General features: G+C 43.5%; 1 protein-coding gene across 2 annotated transcripts in view; it reads left to right on the top strand.

Moving 5' to 3' along the window:
- The window catches only part of PDE6A (phosphodiesterase 6A), an 88,818-nt gene that overhangs the window by 30,694 nt on the left and 40,313 nt on the right, over positions 1 to 17,811 (top strand). For both annotated transcript variants that reach the window (XM_035288368.3, XM_035288373.3), the window contains exons 6-10: positions 1,642 to 1,706; positions 8,813 to 8,879; positions 12,942 to 12,989; positions 15,945 to 16,094; positions 16,981 to 17,124. In XM_035288368.3, coding sequence (XP_035144259.1) covers positions 1,642 to 1,706; positions 8,813 to 8,879; positions 12,942 to 12,989; positions 15,945 to 16,094; positions 16,981 to 17,124 — 474 coding nt within the window. The remainder of the gene's footprint in view (positions 1 to 1,641; positions 1,707 to 8,812; positions 8,880 to 12,941; positions 12,990 to 15,944; positions 16,095 to 16,980; positions 17,125 to 17,811) is intronic.

Raw genomic sequence — 17,811 nt, 5'->3', positions numbered from 1 at the left:
TTGCATGCTAGAGAGCAATGTAATTGAAGAGATCTACTTTAAGAGAATGGGAATTTTAATGGTGCAAGGAGGTGGGAGGGATGGAAGAGGTATAAAGTTAGTTTGGAGGTATGAAGCATGATTGAGAAGGTAGATCTGAAGTGATGACTCAGCAAAGAGAACAGCTGAGTGGTAGGCATGAAGAAGAAAGCGGGCCGTACCATAGAGATGCACCTGCGTGGAGGATGGCTGATTGGCTCTGATTTTAAATGGGATGGGAACCTCCTGACCACTTCCCCAGCTCTCTAGATTCTGGCAGCTTCTTTATCTCTTTCTTCCTGCACTTATCAAAGTCAAAATTAAAATGCAGTGATGAATCTCTAAATTTAATGTTTTGGGGCAAAAGAAGACTTGCAAATTTGGGCCGTACACACAGATTAAGTAGTCTTCGTATGTCCAAGGAACAAAGAGAAGGTAAAAGGTTTTATAAAAAAGAGAAATGAGGCTGGGCATGGTGACTGATGCCTGTCATCCCAGTGCTTTGGGAAGCCACGGCAGGAGGATCACATGAGCTCAGGAATTCGAGGCTGCAATGAGCCATGATTGCACCACTGCACTGCAGCCTGGGTGATAGAACAAGATCCTGTGTCTAAAGAAAAAAGAGAAATATTACTCTTTGAGAAAGTTCATCAACACTAGTAAGGGTCTAGGGAGCTGGCAAATTTTGGCTGATGACTGATGACAGTGGGTAAAATTAATCTTAGAGCTACAGCAAGTTGTATCAGCAACTATCAGATAAAACTAGTTTTCAGTTACAGCAGGTAGTGTAAGTGCCAGGCATGCAGAGAGTTACATTCTGGGAACAAAGCTATGTGTCCTGAGGACTTTTTTGCCCCTGGCTTCTCCACTCTCTTTTATTTGGGTATGACAAAAATGTCCCAATTTGTGTGATCAACTTGCACACACTCAACCTCCAGTTCCTCTTGGAGAATTTCCTATCCCTCTTCCCAGCCTCAGATTCCAAACCCTGCCTGGTCACTGTGAGCTGGCTCCAAGGTGGAGCATGCTGAATCCTAAGAGTCAGCAGAGGACAAAGAGCATCAGAAGGCAGCCCAGGCACATCCTTGGAGGGAGTTATGGGTAGGCTTGACGCTTTCTGCAAATCATGAGGCAAAGTATGGACAACTATTATATCAATAAAAACATCAATGTACTAAAACAACAACAAAAACCACAGGGCATATGATGGTAAAAGAACGAAGTCTGTTTCAGGAAGTTACTCTTGTTGAACTTCTATTTGACTCTTAAAGGTACAATTTTTTGGCCGGGCACAGTGGCTCATGCCTGTGATTCCAGCACTTTGGGAGGCCAAGTCGGTAGGATCACGAGGTCAGGAGTTCAAGACCAGCCTGGCCAATATGGTGAAACCCTGTCTCTACTAAAAATACATAAATTAGCTGGGTGTGGTGGTGCGCGCCTATAATCCCAGCTACTCAGGAGGCTGAGGCAGAATAATTGCTTGAACCTGGGAGGTGAAGCAAAGATCCCAGTGGAGCAAAGATTGCAGTGAGCCAAGATCATGCCATTGCACTCCAGCCTGGGCAACAAAGCAAGCAAGACACTATCTTTAAAAAAAGGTATAATTTTTCTTTCTTTTGCCAGGAAATTAACTTTTACAAGGTCATTGACTACATCCTACATGGCAAAGAAGACATCAAAGTAATCCCGTAAGTTTCACCTGTCAAAAGACAAAACGATAACAAATTCAGCTTAAATATCTCAGTTGGTTTTATCGGTGATTCTAGAATTGGGCGACATTTCATTTTTTTTTTTTTTTTTTTTTTTGGTGTAAGGATTAAAGCAAAGGAACTTCATTATCATGCCTATTAAGGATTGGAACTGGTCTTTTTGGGAAATTGGCTTTTACCTCTCTCCCAATTGCTAAGAGGATCAGAAAACAACTTAGTTTAGGTTTGGTGAGGTGGAACGTTATCATGGGTGACTCCGTGCTGATTTTTAGTCTGGTTTGTTGCAGCTTAGGGCAGAGCTTCGTCCAAAACAAGGGCCTCCTATAGCTTTTATTTTAACACATCTCAAAACATGGAAAAGTGCAGGTACGTTATCAACTTCCAAAAGATACTCATTCCAAGATCAACACTGACCAAATCCAATGAGGCCCCACAGTTTGTTAGAGGCAGGGAGAGCGGGAAGGAGGCAGCATGAGATGGTAGAGAGACTCAGAGGGTGGGCAGTGAGCCCCAAGTAGGGGGAAGACTTGATCAGAGCCTTGATGAGGCCCACAGTTGGCCAGAATGTGAGTCAGATGCTCTGAGTCCCAGTCTCATATCCAGTGCCAGTAAGCGGTTTGTCTGGACCTCAGGGTCCCATGTATAGCATGAGGCTGGGATGAAATCAGGGATTTTCAACTGTTTTCTGCAGTGCTACTCTTCCAGTATATGAAGGAGGCAAAGCAAAAGCAGGAAGCTGCAAAGGACCTGACAGCCCCCACAGAAAGCCTCTTGTCAATGTGTGACCAAGGAGGACAGTGAAAAGAAAAGGAAAGAATGCTCTCAGTGCTGTGTCTATGTAGCTGGGACTCAACGACCATTAGATTTGAACAGTTGCAAACTTTTTAAATATAGGCTTATACTTTCTTGGGTCAGTAGATGATTCTCAAAAACCTAGTTACCTTCTTCTCTGAATCCTCTCCATGTGCCACATCCATGGTCTGTCTTGAGACATGGCTCTTTTGCAACTTGATTGCTGAAGCCTTAAAGCTGTAATTACTTTCTGTGGGAGAGCCACACCTTTAGTCTCATCTCCTATGGCAATTTTGTCCAACAGAAGGGATTTGCTGTATGCCACCTTAATCCTCAAAAAGTGGGTGTGATAGGCCACTCAGTTTGGGTATCAGACCGAACTAATAATCCCATCACCCAGATAACCAAGTTCTCGGGGTTATCTCTTACTGGTGAGGATGAGAAGTTGCCTCAAGTTCTTCAGTTTCTAGGTTATCTCTATTTCTTTTTTCCTGCCTGCATAAAGACTGATTCCCTTATTCTATTCTCTTTCTCTCTCTCTCTTTTTTTTTTTTTTTTTTTTGAGATGGAGTCTAGCTCTGTCTCCCAGGCTGGAGTGCAGTGGCCCAATCTCAGCTTACTACAACTTTTACCTCCCAGGTTCAAGTGATTCTCCTGCCTCAGCCTCCCGAGTAGCTGGGATTACAGGCGAGCACCACCACACTCAGCTAATTTGTGTATTTTTAGTAGAGACGGGGTCTCACTATGTTGACAAGTCTGGACTTGAACTCCTAACCTCAAGTGATTCACCCATGTTGGCCTCCCAACGTTCTTGGATTACTGGTGTGAGCCACTGCACCCAGACTGATTCCCTTATCTTTTTTTTTTTTTTTTTTTGAGACGGAGTTTCGCTCTTGTTACTCAGGCTGGAGTGCAATGGCGCGATCTCGGCTCACCACTACCTCCACCTCCTGGGTTCAGGCAATTCTCCTACCTCAGCCTCCTGAGTAGCTAGGATTACAGGTGCCACCTGTAGTCACCATGCCCAGCTAATTTTTTGTATTTTTAGTAGAGACGAGGTTTCACCGTGTTGACCAGGATGGTCTTAATCTCTTGACCTCGTGATCCACCCGCCTCGGCCTCCCAAAGTGCTGGGATTACAGGCACGAGCCACCGTGCCCAGCCCCCTTATTCTCTTTTAAAGCACATCTTTTCTTTTTTGTTTTCTACCTTATAAAATGTACATATTCAGGTGAAATTCAAATTCAAATACTCTTCAACAATTCTGTTTTCTAGCCCCTTTTCTAGCTTTTAGAACCACAGTCTGATGAACTCGTTATCTGTCTCTTAAATGGTTACAGGTCACAGTTTTCCGAATTGTCTCTGCTTGACTGGCATCACAGCCTACTAGTCTCTGATAACACTCAGAGGATGCCTACCACCCCGTTCCTAACCTGCCTCTCATTTTAGGTTTTTTGTATGACAGCACCCTGTTTCTGACACAAATCTTTGTTTCAGCCAAGATAGGTTAGGCTCTGCGTTTGTAACAAGACCTTGAAACCTGAGTGGTATAAAGAACTAAAATTTATTTCATCATCCCACTATGTGTGCATTGCAACCAGCAGGTGTGGTTGGAGGAATGGCGTGTGGGTTGTGGTCATGCAGGAACCAAGGCTGATAAAGCAGCTGTGTTTTGAAACTTGCAAGATACACTGCCACAGAGAAGAAAGGAAAAACACGCATTGGCTCTTCTAATCTCCATCTGGAGGTGACACACAGCACTTCTACTCACATTTTATTGGCCAAAGCTACTTACATGGCCACACTTTACTTGAGTGGTTAGGGGATGCAATCTGACCTTGTGCCCAGGATAGACAGCCAGATATCCGTAAGCATTGCTGAGGGAAATATTGAACAGTAAATGAATGACTAATCAAACCAAAGAAAGGCAAAATAAAAGTTCAAATAAAAGAACATAGATGCTGGATGTGGATGCACTGTCTGTAGTCCCAGCTACTTGGGAGGCTAAGGCAGGAGGATTGTTTAAGCCCAGGAGTTTGAGGCTGCAGTGAGCTATGATTGCACCTGTGAATAGCCACTGTACTTCAGCCTGGGCAATATAGTGAGACCCTTTCACTAAAAAAGAGAGAGAAAGAACGAGAGAAGAACATAGAGCAGGTAGGAAAATAAAATGTACATATTAAGGTGAAATTCAAATTCAAATATATCAATTATTTGAATTTATTTATTTAGTAAGTGTTTTATAGAGAAAGGGTCTCACTATGTTGTCAGGCTGGTCTCAAACTTCTGGGTTCAAGTGATCCTCCCTCCTCTGCCTCCCCAAGTGCTGGGATTACAGGCGTGATCCACCATGTCTGGCTAATAATTATTTCCTTTTTTTTTTTTTGGTATTAGAGATAGGGTCTCACTATGTTGCCCAGGCCGGCCTCTTTAAACTCCTGAGCTCAAGCAATGCTCCTACCTTAGCCTCCCAAAGTGCTGGTATTATAGGCATGACTGATGCACTGGCCAATAATTTTTTAAAAATATAAATCAACTAGATGTTCCAGTTAAATGTCAAAGATTGCCACTGCATAAGAAAGAAATACATCACCTTTCATTGATTTTACATTTCTGAAATTCTAGCAAATAATGACTAATAATATGTAAAAGATTGCACATAATTACCCAGTTGAATTCATTCCAGGAATGCAGACTTGGTTTAACATTAGAAAAATCAACCTATATACTTTGCCATTAAGAGAAAAATGACATAATCATCATTACAGAGGAAAATTTTCTTAATCTTCTACAGAGAATTTTAGGCCAGATATGATGTCACACACCAGCCTCACACTTTGGGAAGGCTGAGGCAGGTGGATCACCTGAGCTCAGGAGTGTGAGACCAGCCTGGGAATATATCCAGGGAACAGAACAAAGAGGCAGAAACAGACTCACATATATAACCATTTCATTTATGACAAAGGTGGAAAAATGAATGGTCTTTCAAATAAATTATGCTTGTTTAAATAGGTACCAGTATGGAAAAAAAGAAATGTGCTTTCTCCCTCAAAAATAAATTACATGGCCAAGCGCAGTGGCTCATGCCTGTAATCCCAACACTTTGGGGGGCTGAGGCGGGTGGATCACCACCAGAGGTCAGGAGTTTGAGACCAGCTTGGCCAACATAGTGAAACCCTGTCTCTACTAAAAATACAAAAGTTATCCAGGGGTAGTGGCAGGCATCTGGAATCCCAGCTACTTGGGAGGCTGATGAAGGAGAATCACTTGAACCCAGGAGGCGGAGGTTGCAGTGATCCAAGAGCATACCACTGCACTCCAGCCTGGGTAACAGAGTGAGACTCCATCTCAAAATAAATAAATAAATAAATAACATAAAATAGTTTTATGACCTTGGGATAAAAAAAATTTAAATAAGACTTCAAAGCAAATAAACAAAAATATTGATATATTCGACCACATTGAGAACAAGAACTATATATATCAAAATATACCATTTGAGAGTGTAGTTTATCTATTTCTACATAACACACTGTCCCAACAGTTAGTGGCTTAAAACATCAATAAAGATTTATTATCTCTCTTTATTATTATTATTTTTGAGATGGAGTTTTGCTCTCGTCACCCAGGCTGGAGTGCAATGGCATGATCCTGGCTCATTGCAACCTCTGCCTCCTGGGTTCAAGTGATTCTCCTGCTTCAGCCTCCCTAGTAGCTGGGAATATAGGCACCCGCCAACATGCTTGGCTAATTTTTGTATTTTTTTTTTTTTTCGTAGAGATGGGGTTTCACCATGTTGGCTATGCTGGTCTTGAACTCCTGACCTTAAGTGATCTCCCCACCTGGGTCTCCCAAAGTGCTGGGATTACAGGTGTGAGCTATTGCACCCAACCTCTTTTTATCATTTATTATTCTTCATTCTGTGTGTCAGGAATTCAAGTGTGGCTTAACTGGGCAGTTTTAGCTTGAGGTAGTTCATGAGGTTGAGGTCAAATATGAGTGTGGGCTGCAGTCATCTGAAGGCTTTCCTGGAATTGGAGGAAAATAATATATAATAATAAATAACTTATTCACATGGCTGGCAAGTTGATGCTGCCTGTTGGCAGGAGGCCTCAGTTTCTTTTCACATAGGCCTCTACAGAGGGCCACTTGAGTTACTTCATGGCCTGGTGGCTGACTTCCCCAGAGCAGGCAGGTGAAAGCTACAATGCCTTTCATAATCTGGTTTCAAAATAACACATTCATCTCCACCATATTCTTTTGGTCACAGAGAACAGCTTTGATTCATTGTTGGAGGGAACTATACACGGAAGTGAGAATCACTGAGGGTCATCTAGGAGGCTGGTTACTATAAAGAGTAAAAAGGCAAGTCACGATGCAAGAATATATATTCATAACAAAAATAACTGACAAAGGATAATACCAAAAATGTATATGGGGCCAGGCACAGTGGCTCATGCCTGTAATTCTAGTGCTTTGGGAGGAGGGGTAGGAGGATCACTTTAGGCCAGGAGTTTGAGACCAGCCTGAGCAACATAGTGAGCCCCCCCCACCATCTCTATGGCACAGCTTGACAGGTTCTTCTTGCCCACTGCCCAGAAAAGCAATAAATACACTGAGAACGGCAAGAGTTGCAGCAAAGAAGGAGTTTAATTATTTCAAGGCAGCTGAGCAAGAGAACCAGAGATAATTCTCAAATCTACCTCTCTGAGAATTTAGAGGCCAGGGTTTTTCAAGGATAGTTTGGTGGTCAGGAGGCTAGGGGGTGGGGAATACTGACTGATTAGTTGGGTTGAGGATGACATCATAGGGGATTGAAACTGTCTGCTTGCAGTGAGTCAGTTCCTAGGGGAGGTCACAAGACCAGTTGAGTCTGGCTACTGCATTCCAGCCTGAGTGACAGAGTGAGTCCCTGTCTCTTTAAAGAGAAAAAAAAGAGAGAGAACATATAAAGGTCTCCTACGAATCAATAAAAAGAAAACACTATAGAAAAATGAGTAAAAGTAAATTTAAAAGTAATTTTAAAAAATGAGTAAAAGACATGAACAGAGGAACTTTACAAAAAAACAATGCAAATGACAAATACATTTATGGAAGGTACTCCATTTTATTAATTTTGCAGAGAAACGTGAAAGAACACTATGATGTGATGCCATTAGACCTCACCAGAAGGACTATCATTTAAAAATCTGAAAATACTAAGTATCAACAGAGATGTAGAACAAGGAAACTCTAATGCATCACTGATGGGAGTATAAATTGGTACAGTCATTTTAGAAAACAGTTTGGCCTTAATCTAGTAAAGTTAACGATATGAACATCTTATGACCCAGTATTTCTACTTGTAGAAATACACCATGTAGAATTGAGAGCGCATATGCACCAATGTTCACAGCAGCACTGTTTATATTAGCCCCTAACTGGAAGGAAGGGAGATGTCCACCAACAGTTGGATGGATAAATTGAGCCACTATAGTATAGGGAAAATTGTAAGTCAGTAAAGTGGATGAATTACAGCAACATGAAAAAAGGAGCCAGACAAAATAATATATATTGTATGGTTCCATCTAAACGTAGTTGAAAAACAGGCAAAATTAAACTAACAGGTACAGGAAAACGTGCTTGGGAGGTAAAACTCTACAAAAAAGCAAGAATGCAATTTAGCATAATTCCAGAGTAAGGGTTACCTTTGGGGTTGGGGAGAAAGTTATGATTGCGGGGGAAAGTCAAGGGCTCCCAAGGAGCTGACCATGCTGTTCTTGATGTCCGTGTGGTTTTATAAATGTTCATTTTCTAATGATTGGTGAAGTTTTTAATGTGTGTTTATGTGTATGTTTTTTTCTCACAACAAACAAGCAAAAAGTAATAATACACAAAGTTATGGTATTGTAAGGGATAAATACATAAAGCACTTAGCTTAGTGCTTAGTACATGGTAGGAATTCTTCATAGATGAATTTTTTCAGTCTCTACATACTGTTAGTAGCTTCTAACTTTATGGGGGAAGTGATGATAATGGTTTCTGCTCCGCAGCCAATAACTATCTGTAGAATTAATGCTGTCTCTTTTCTTGGAGAGTGAAACTTAGTGGGCAGTCAGTAAAATGTTCTATTTGCCACCCTTTTCTCCATGTCTAGATTTGGACATTAAGATGGTTGGTCAACATTTTGGGTGTGGGCGGGGGGTAGGTGCTGAGAGCCACCTGAGAGCAGGGGGAGGGCAAAGGCCCAGATTTTAGTCCTGAGTCCAGCCATCCCTGCACTGAGAGTCCCCATTTCTCTTTGGCCTTCACAGGAATCCACCTCCTGACCACTGGGCTTTAGTAAGCGGGCTCCCCACTTATGTTGCCCAAAATGGCCTGGTAAGTAATACAACTTTCAAGGCGGAGAGTTTTGGATCAGGTGGTAGGAAGAATGGAAGGGTTTCAGATCAAGAGGGTGGAAAAGAAAATGGCAAGTGTGGCTCTCAAAAAACCTGATTCTCTTGTTTCTCTCAATTCAGTTGGCAATTGGTCTAAATGAATGAACAGAGAATTGACATTTGAGGAAATATCAAATGCACAGATAAATAATCCTTAGGTGGAAAGGTGCATAGTTTTGGCTAGGCATAGTGGCTTATACCTATAATCCCAGAACTCTGGTTGGGCCAAGGCAGGTGGATAACCTGGGGTCGGGAGTTCAAGACCAGCCTGGCCAACATGGCAAAACCTCATCTCTACTAAAAATACAAAAATTTGCTGGGCATGGTGGCGAGTGCTGGTAATCCCAGCTACTCGAGAGGCTGAGGCAGGAGAATCACTTTTAACCTTGGAGACAGGTTGCAGTGAGCCGAGATCACACCATCGCACTCCAGCCTGGGCAACAGAGTGAGAGTCCATTTCAATAACAAATAAATAAATAAAGTAAAATAAAATAAAATAAATAGGACTTAAGCAGCTGGGGTTATAAAAGTAGGTTCCAGGTGGAAGGAAGAACATGGGGAAACAATGTGGGCATGGAGGCCTGGAGCAGTGTGCTATGTGTGGTTAAGTGTGGCTGAAGTATTAGAGTTGAGACAGGAAGACAGCAAAAGATGAGGCTTAAGGGGGAGGAAGGGGTTAAATTACAGCAGACCTTGGATGCCTTGTCTGAAAGGTGGAATTTTTTTTTTTTTAGACAGTGTTTTGCTCTGTTTCCCAGACTGGAATGCAGTGGTGCGATCTTGGTTCACGCAAGCTCTGCCTCCCTGGTTCAAGTGATTCTCATGTCTCAGCCTCCCAAATAGCTGTGATTACAGGCGTGCACCACTGCACCCTGCTATTTTTTGTATTTTTAGTAGAGAAGGGGTTTCGCCATGTTAGCCAGGCTGATCTTGAATTCCTGGTTTCAAGTGAGCCACCCGCTTCAGCCTCCCAAAGTGCTAGGATTACAGGTGTGAACCACCATGCTCATCCGTAAAAGGTGGGACTTTAATCTACAGGTGACAGGTAGACAAGCAGGAGATTCACATAGTCAATTTTCATTTTAGAAAGATAACTCTTGCAGGGCATGGTGATTCACGCCTGTAATCCCAACATTTGGGAGGCTGAGCCAGGAGGATCACTTGACCCCAAGGGTTTGAGACTAGACTGGGCAACACAGCAAGACTCCCTCTCTACAAAAAATTAGCCCACAGTCCAGCTACTCAAGAGGCTGAGACAGGAGTATCCCTTGAGCCCGGGAGTTCCAGGCTGCAGTGAGCTATAATTGCACCACTGCATTCCAGCCTGAGCAACAGAGGGAGACCCTGTCTCTAAAAGAAATAAATAAAAAGAAAGAAAAGAAAGATAACTCTAGCAGCTTCCTGAAAAGTGGAGCTGAAGGACTAGGGCTGCAGGCAGAGTACCAGAGCATCATTCAAGTAAGAGGTGATGAGAATTTCAACAAAGACAGGTTGAGTAAAGAATACTATCATTTAGCTGGGCGTGGTGGCTCACGCCTGTAATCCCAGCACGTTGGGAGGCCAAGGCAGGTGAATCACCTGAGGTCGGGTGTTTGAGACCAGCCTGACCAACATGGAGAAACCCCATCTCTACTAAAAATACAAAATTAACTGGGCATGGTGGCTCATGCCTGTAATCCCAGCACTTTGGGAGGCCGAGGAGGCTGAGGTAGGGTGTTTGAGACCAGCCTGACCAACATGGAGAAACCCCATCTCTACTAAAAATACAAAATTAGCTGGGTGTGGTGGCACATGCCTGTAATCCCAGCTACTCAGGAGGCTGAGGCAGGAGAATGCCTTGAACCCGGGAGGTGGAAGTTGAAGTGAACCAAGATTATGTCATTGCACTCGAGACTGGGCGGCAACAGTGAAATTCCATCTCAAAAAAACAAAAACACTACAATTCTTGCTAACAGCCACTGGGTGCTTACAATGAGTCAGGCACTACCTAAATTTAATAATCACAACAACTTTGACAGAGGCAAGAACACAGGAAGGGAATAATGGGTCAGGTCTAATATTGAGAGGATGAGGCTGGCAGGGCTTTGTGATTGATTGTAAGCAGATCGGGGAAGAGAGGAGTCAAAGCTAATTTCAGGCTTCTAGCCTGGATGGATAGTGCTGTCATCAGGCTTGGATGAAAGATGACAAGGGCAGTTTCAGACATGCAAGTTTCAGTGTCACACAAGAAACTGTGACATTTTTAAGGAGCAGATGTCCAGCAGGTAGATGAAGAGACAATTCAGATGCCGGGGAGAGAGAAGAGTGTTGGAAACAGAGATTTGGAAGATATCAGAACCAGATGGTGTTTGAAATTATGAGTGTAGAGGAAGCCACCTAGGGAGAGGCAGACAGGCAGTGGACCCAGGGTGCAACACTGGAGGATGCTGGCCTCTACCCAGTGGGTAGTGAAAGAAGAGCGTGTGATAGAGAAACAGAAGGGAGGTTCAGAGGTGTTTGGAGACCCTCTCCTAGGAGAGGACAGTGTTCCTGAAACCAAGGAAGCAGAAAGTTTCAACAGGGAGAGAGATGATGACACGCAGCAGAGTGAACTGGTGAGATAAGAACTGAAAACCCCCATTGGGTTTGGCACTGAAGAGGTTATTGGTGGCCCCCGTGAAAATGGATTTGGTGGCAAGTTGGAAGCAGAACCAGCACGTGGTTTGCTGAGTAGTGGGTGGGTAATGAGAAGAGAAAGAAAGCAAAAGAAAAGAGAATGCCTGGATGGTTGCTCTGGGGACCATGAAGGATGCAGGAAGGATTTCATTTTCAAGCATGAGAGAGACTCTAGCATGCTCACAGATGAGAGGAAAGAGCCCTCAAAGAGCCCTAAGGTCAGGAGACAATGATGGCAACTGACGGAGCTGGTTCAAGGAGAGGTCAGAAGGCTGGTGCAGTGAGCAGTCAGTCCTGGGACAGGAGCAGGGACAGCCCACTCTCTGAGACCACAGACCGCCCACTCCTGTGTTGTCAGGCAGGTTGCTGCAAGTCCAGGTGGTGCCTTTTTGAGAACTAGAAGGAACCATTTCTCAACAGATGACTAGAGAAAGGTCGGGGTCATGGCACTGCAAGCTGACCACAGGCTGGATTTCAGCTCCCAGTCGCCCCAGGCCAGATTCTTATGTGCAGTTGACATACTACATAACCGTACACAGTGGCCCCATAGTGCTCTGGGGAGATCAGATAAGTGTCATCTGATCCCTTACCAGGAGGTCAACTGGTCCAATTTTCAGGAGAGGAATCTAGCCATATACAGCCAGAGCTACAACACTTTTCATTCATTATTCTACCTTGGGATTTATACTCCAAGGAAAAACTCCTACCTGCCCAAACAAACAAAACAGAACCCAAATATAGTTGAGTCAAATATATTTAGAGTAACATTATTTATATTAATTTAATTTAATTAATTTTTTTTGAGACCGGGTCTCACTCTGTCGCCCAGGCTATAGTGCAGTGGCTCGATCTCGGCTACTGCAACCTCTGCCTCCCAGGTTCAAGTGATTCTCCCCCCTCAGTCTCCAGGGTGCTGGGATTACAGGCATGTGCCACCATCCTGGTTAATTTTTGTATTTTCAGTAGAAGCAGGGTTTCACCGCATTGGCTGGGCTGGTATTTATAACTTAAAGACCATGGATACAACCCAAATAAGCAAGAAAAGGAGAACAAGAAAAATGGGATACTCTCCAGCTACTAATAATCACAAGGTGTAGCCTTAACTTTTTCAGAGTTTAGAAATGATTCAAGGGCGGAGCGAACTGTAAAAAGTAGTGTTTATAGGGGGACCTTTCTATCTAGTAGCCTCAGTCAATAATTCCAAATTTTCTCAACTATGTCTATCTGATAAAAAGAATGTGAATGCCTTGGGCAAGGACGTGGTGTTATTGAAGATGGTATGCAGTGCTTCGCTGGGCACTCTATCTGGCCTAATCACACCTTCATTATTCCCCTTCACGGCTCTCAGATTTGCAACATCATGAATGCGCCTGCGGAGGACTTTTTTGCATTTCAGGTAAGTCATTTTTAATTGCTGTCTTAGTCACATGATTTTTCTCCCCTACCCGAAGAGCATTAGAATCCACCTACTCTGCTGGGAAGCAGCCTCAACAAAGCTAACATGTGACAGGAGAAAAGTCCTTTGCCAATGGAAATGGGGACGGGGTTAACCGGGTAATTTTCCAAAGTCAAGATCATATTCAGTTTTAACATTCACACCCTTTGCTTTCTGGCCTCAGAATCTATCCCCCCCACACCACCACAAGATGTACAATATATAATATACAAAGGCTCCAAAGTTTCACGATCAGATTCAGACACTAAAGTTGTATTTCAATAAATATAATCAAAATGCCATTTTGCCGGGTGTTTTGTTGTTGTTGTTTTCTTTGTCTTTTTTTTTTTTTTAAGAGAGGGTCTCACCCTGTTGCCCAAGCTGGAATGCAGTGGTGCAATCATAGCTCATTGCAGCCTCAACTGGTGGGCTCAAGCCAAGCTCCTGCCTCAGCCTGCCAATCAGCTAGGCAACAGGAGTTCACCACTGTGCCTGACTGGCCTCAGTACCTTTGCTTATGCTGCTCCCCATTATCTCCTGCTCAAATCCTGCTCTACCATCTCCTGTGAAACTTATGTGTAGGCCATAGACAAAGGGGAGAAGATTGCAGGAAAGAGATGTTGAAATCCTCTCTGCCCTTCAATGACAACCTCAAATGCTTTCACTACTATTAAGTTTTATTCTTTGGCTGAATATCATTTCTCTCTCCTTGGAATTTTTATGGAATATTGTTTCATATTCCATTTGATTTTTTTTTTTTTTTTGAGACAGAGTCTCACTCTGTCGCCCAGGCTGCAGTGCAGTGGTGTGATCTCGGCTCATTGCAACCTCTGCCTCCTGAGTTCAAGCAATTCTCCTGCCTCACCTTCCCAAGTAGCTGGGATTACAGGTACCTGCCACCACACCCAGCTAATTTTTTGTATTTTTAGTAGAGACTAAGTCTCCCCAGGTTGACCAGGCTGGTCTCGAACTCCTGACCTCAGGTGATCTACCCACCTTGGCCTCCCAAAGTTCTGGGATTACAGGTGTGAGCCACCATGCCCAACCTTCCATTTGATTTTGTCTTTTTTTTTTTTTTATTAAACAAATGTTTTGTGGAGGATATCGTCTGTGACAGCATTGGCAAAACGTTACACTTGTTACAGTGGTGGACCAGACAGGCATAGTCTTTGTCTCCATGAAGCTCATGATTGCATGGGGAAAGAGGCACGGAGTGGTGGTTAGGAGAAGGGCAGTGGGAAAGAGGAGGCAACCTCTCTGGAGATTCTGACTGAATCTGGAAGGAGTCAAGAAATGTGCCCCCGAAACTTATGTATGGGCAATAGAGAAAGGGGAGAAGATTGCAAGAAAGAGATGGCTTATTGGGATGAACTAGAATAAGCCAACAAATCTGAGTGAGGAACTGAGGGGGAGACTGGCAAGAGAAGATTCTAGACAGGGGACAGAGGTCAGATTTTGCAGGGCCTGGAAAGGCACACCAAGGAACTTGTGTCTCTTACATATTTTTTTTACTTCATCTTTTATTATCCTTGCCTCTGTGTCAGACTAATTCCTTTTAGTAAAATGTGGCTTCCTTTGGTCGAGGTTGGGTCTTATCTTTCTTGACATCCTCAGCTCCAGGGCCCTGTCAATATTGATTTGGCTAAGCATGCTAGGCTAAACAAATAAGAGAAAAACAAATCATTATCAATCAGGAAATAATTCAGAAGGAAACAAAAATGGCTCAGAAAAGTCAGGATTATTTTTTTTACTCCTTCAAGAACATTATGAAAAAGCTTAAAGAGAAAATAGTTCCAAAGTGAAAATTGGACTTGATGTGATGTGATTTTTACCACATCAATGCGACAAGCCTGAAGACATGCTGCGAGTTGCTAACCTGACCACAACCGCAGCACAGCGTGGTCTTCACTCAAGTCATCCACTGGATTGCGGTTGAACTACGTTAGTAAAGCACATTTAATCTTGTTTTCAGATTCTGGTCTTCCTCCTCCAACTCATCCTCCACAAGTAGCCTGAGTAACTTTGTTTTTTTGAGAAGGAGTTTTTCTTGTTACCCAGGGCTAGAGTGCAATGGCACAATCTCAGCTCACTGCAACCTCCACCTCCTGGGTTCAAGTGATTCTCCTGCCTCAGCCTCCCAAGTATCTGGGATTACAGGCATACATCACCATACCCCTGACTAATTTCATATTTTTAGTAGAGATGGGGTTTCTCCATGTTGGTCAGGCTGGTCTCGAACTCCTGACGTCAGGTCATCCTCCCACCTTGGCCCTCCAAATTGCTGGGATTATACACATGAGCCACCGCACCCAGCCCCTGAATAACGTTTTTAATAAACATAGGTTGGGCCAGGCACAATGGCTGAACCATCTCAAAGGCAAGAACCACCATGCCAGGCTTCTCCAAAGGAATCTTATAATTGATCAAGAACTTCATTTGTTCAGTTAGACACATTCTTTCCATTCTATAGAGGAGAAAATTGAGGCCCCAGGAGAGAAAATGAAGTGCTAAAAGTAACACAGGAAGTCAGCGCAAGAGGCAAAAAGTGCAAGTTATATCTAGGTTATTAATTCAAAGTTACAATAATCATAGCATCGCCCTTTTAAGCCAGCCCCCCGCCACTACCTCCCGTATCTGAAAGAGAAGCACTACTTCTCTTGGCTGTTCTGCACATCATTACATCCTCAGCCTGCAACACACTGCCTGACGCCCACTGGCCCTCACATCTGAGGGGCGAACACAAAATGGCTACTTGGCTTAAGGAGTTCCAACCAGATGGGTTATTTCTCATGGTAGTCATGGGTGACTAAAATAGTGCAAATTCCGACAAACTCCATCCTCTTGCCACCTCCTCCTCTCAGCCAATCAGGATCATGATGTAGTGTGAAGTCTATCATTGTTGCCCTTCTCTTGTAGAAAGAACCTCTGGATGAGTCTGGATGGATGATTAAAAATGTCCTTTCGATGCCGATTGTGAACAAGAAGGAAGAAATTGTTGGGGTGGCCACGTTTTACAATCGTAAAGATGGGAAGCCCTTTGATGAAATGGATGAGACACTTATGGAGGTATGGCTTGCTAGCAGGTCTTTTGCTGCTGGGATTCAGAGTCAGCTTGCAGGGAGGGTGGAGGGGGATGGGTGTCACTGCTCTATCACATGGGGCAGCAACCTGGTTGGTCTAATCCTGACTCAGCCTCATCAATCACTTTCTTTACTCTCACTTCTGTACTGCAATGATGTGCTGTCAGAGAAATCCACATTTCCTCTTAAAAAAATTTAATCAAGCTGAGCATGGTGGCTCATGCCTGTAATCCCAGCATTTTGGGAGGTTGAGGCAGATGAATTGCTTGAGCCCAGGAATTCGAGATCAGCCTGACCAACAGGGCAATACCCCATTTCTGGAAAAAAAAAAAAAAAAAGATTTGCCAGGCATGGTAGTGCATACCTGTGGTCCTAGTTACTCAGGAGACTGAAGCGAGAGGATCACTTGAGCCCAAGAGGTCAAAGCTGCAGTGTGCCATGATTGTACCATTGCACTCCATCCTGGGCACAGAGCAAGACCCTATCTCAAAAAAACATAAAGTAAAAACTCTGCTTTTGAAAAATAAAAAAAACTCGGCTTTTTTAGTTTTATGTTCTTAGCAAAATCAAGCAAAACGTACAGAGTTCCTATATATTCCCTATCCCCACATATGCAAGAACCCATTCTCTTTTTGTGAAGTTATTACACATAAGAATGATGCTTTATGTATGTTAGTGCTTTACTTAAAGTGTGATCACATCCATTCCTTTATCTTGGCCTTAGAAGAACTCTGCAGGGTAGGCAGCACACGGCTTGTCAAACCTATTTTATAGCTGTGAAAACAGAGGCCTAGAGACTCTTGCTATAAGTTTCAGAGTCAAGATTAAACTTGAGTGTTCTGTCTCTGATTTCTCCTTTCTTTCTTTTTCAGTCTTTGACTCAATTTCTGGGCTGGTCTGTCTTAAATCCTGACACCTATGAGTCAATGAATAGACTTGAAAATAGGAAGGATATTTTCCAGGACATAGTAAAATATCATGTGAAATGTGACAATGAAGAAATTCAGAAAATCCTGGTGTGTAATATTCTTTCCTTGTTTCTACTCGAATAGAGACTGCGTCTCAACAATGAGAACACATGGACACAGGGAGGGGAGCACTACACATTGGGGTCTGTTGGGGGAAATAGGGGAGGGACAGCAGGGGGTGGGGAGTTGGGGAGAGATATCATGGGGAGAAATGCCAGATATAGGCGAAGGGGAGGAAGGCAGTGAATCACACTGCCACATGTGCACCTATGCAACTATCTTGCATGTTCTTCACATGTACCCCAAAACCTAAAATGCAATTAAAAAAAAAAAGAGAGAGACTGCATCTCAGCGATGTGGCCAGACTAAGGCAAAACTTGCAACTCCATGAGGGCCCAGGCTGGGCGTGGGTTTGTGCACCATTGTATTTTTTCCTGCCTAGCACAGGGATGCAGCAGCCCTCAACATTTAATGAATGAATGAATGAGTGCATAACAGATGCGCGCCTGAGAGTGGTACATAATGACTGCGCTGTGTGGCCTGGGGACAGTTATTCCTTACAGAAACACCTCAGTATTGGGGTCAGATGCTGGCCTGACAGCTCTAGAAACTTCATTTTTTACTGTGCTCAGGAATGACCTAGTACTGGAGACAGGGTCAACCAGCCATAGCCCCTACTCTGAGAGGAAGCTTTATCTGGAAGACCAGTGGACAATGGTCAGTTTCTCAGAGCCT

This window comes from Callithrix jacchus, chromosome 2 (genome assembly GCF_049354715.1).
Source record: "Callithrix jacchus isolate 240 chromosome 2, calJac240_pri, whole genome shotgun sequence".
Lineage (NCBI taxonomy): Eukaryota > Metazoa > Chordata > Mammalia > Primates > Cebidae > Callithrix > Callithrix jacchus.
Note: the sequence above shows the minus strand (reverse complement) of the source record. Positions and strands in the feature narration are given on the sequence as shown.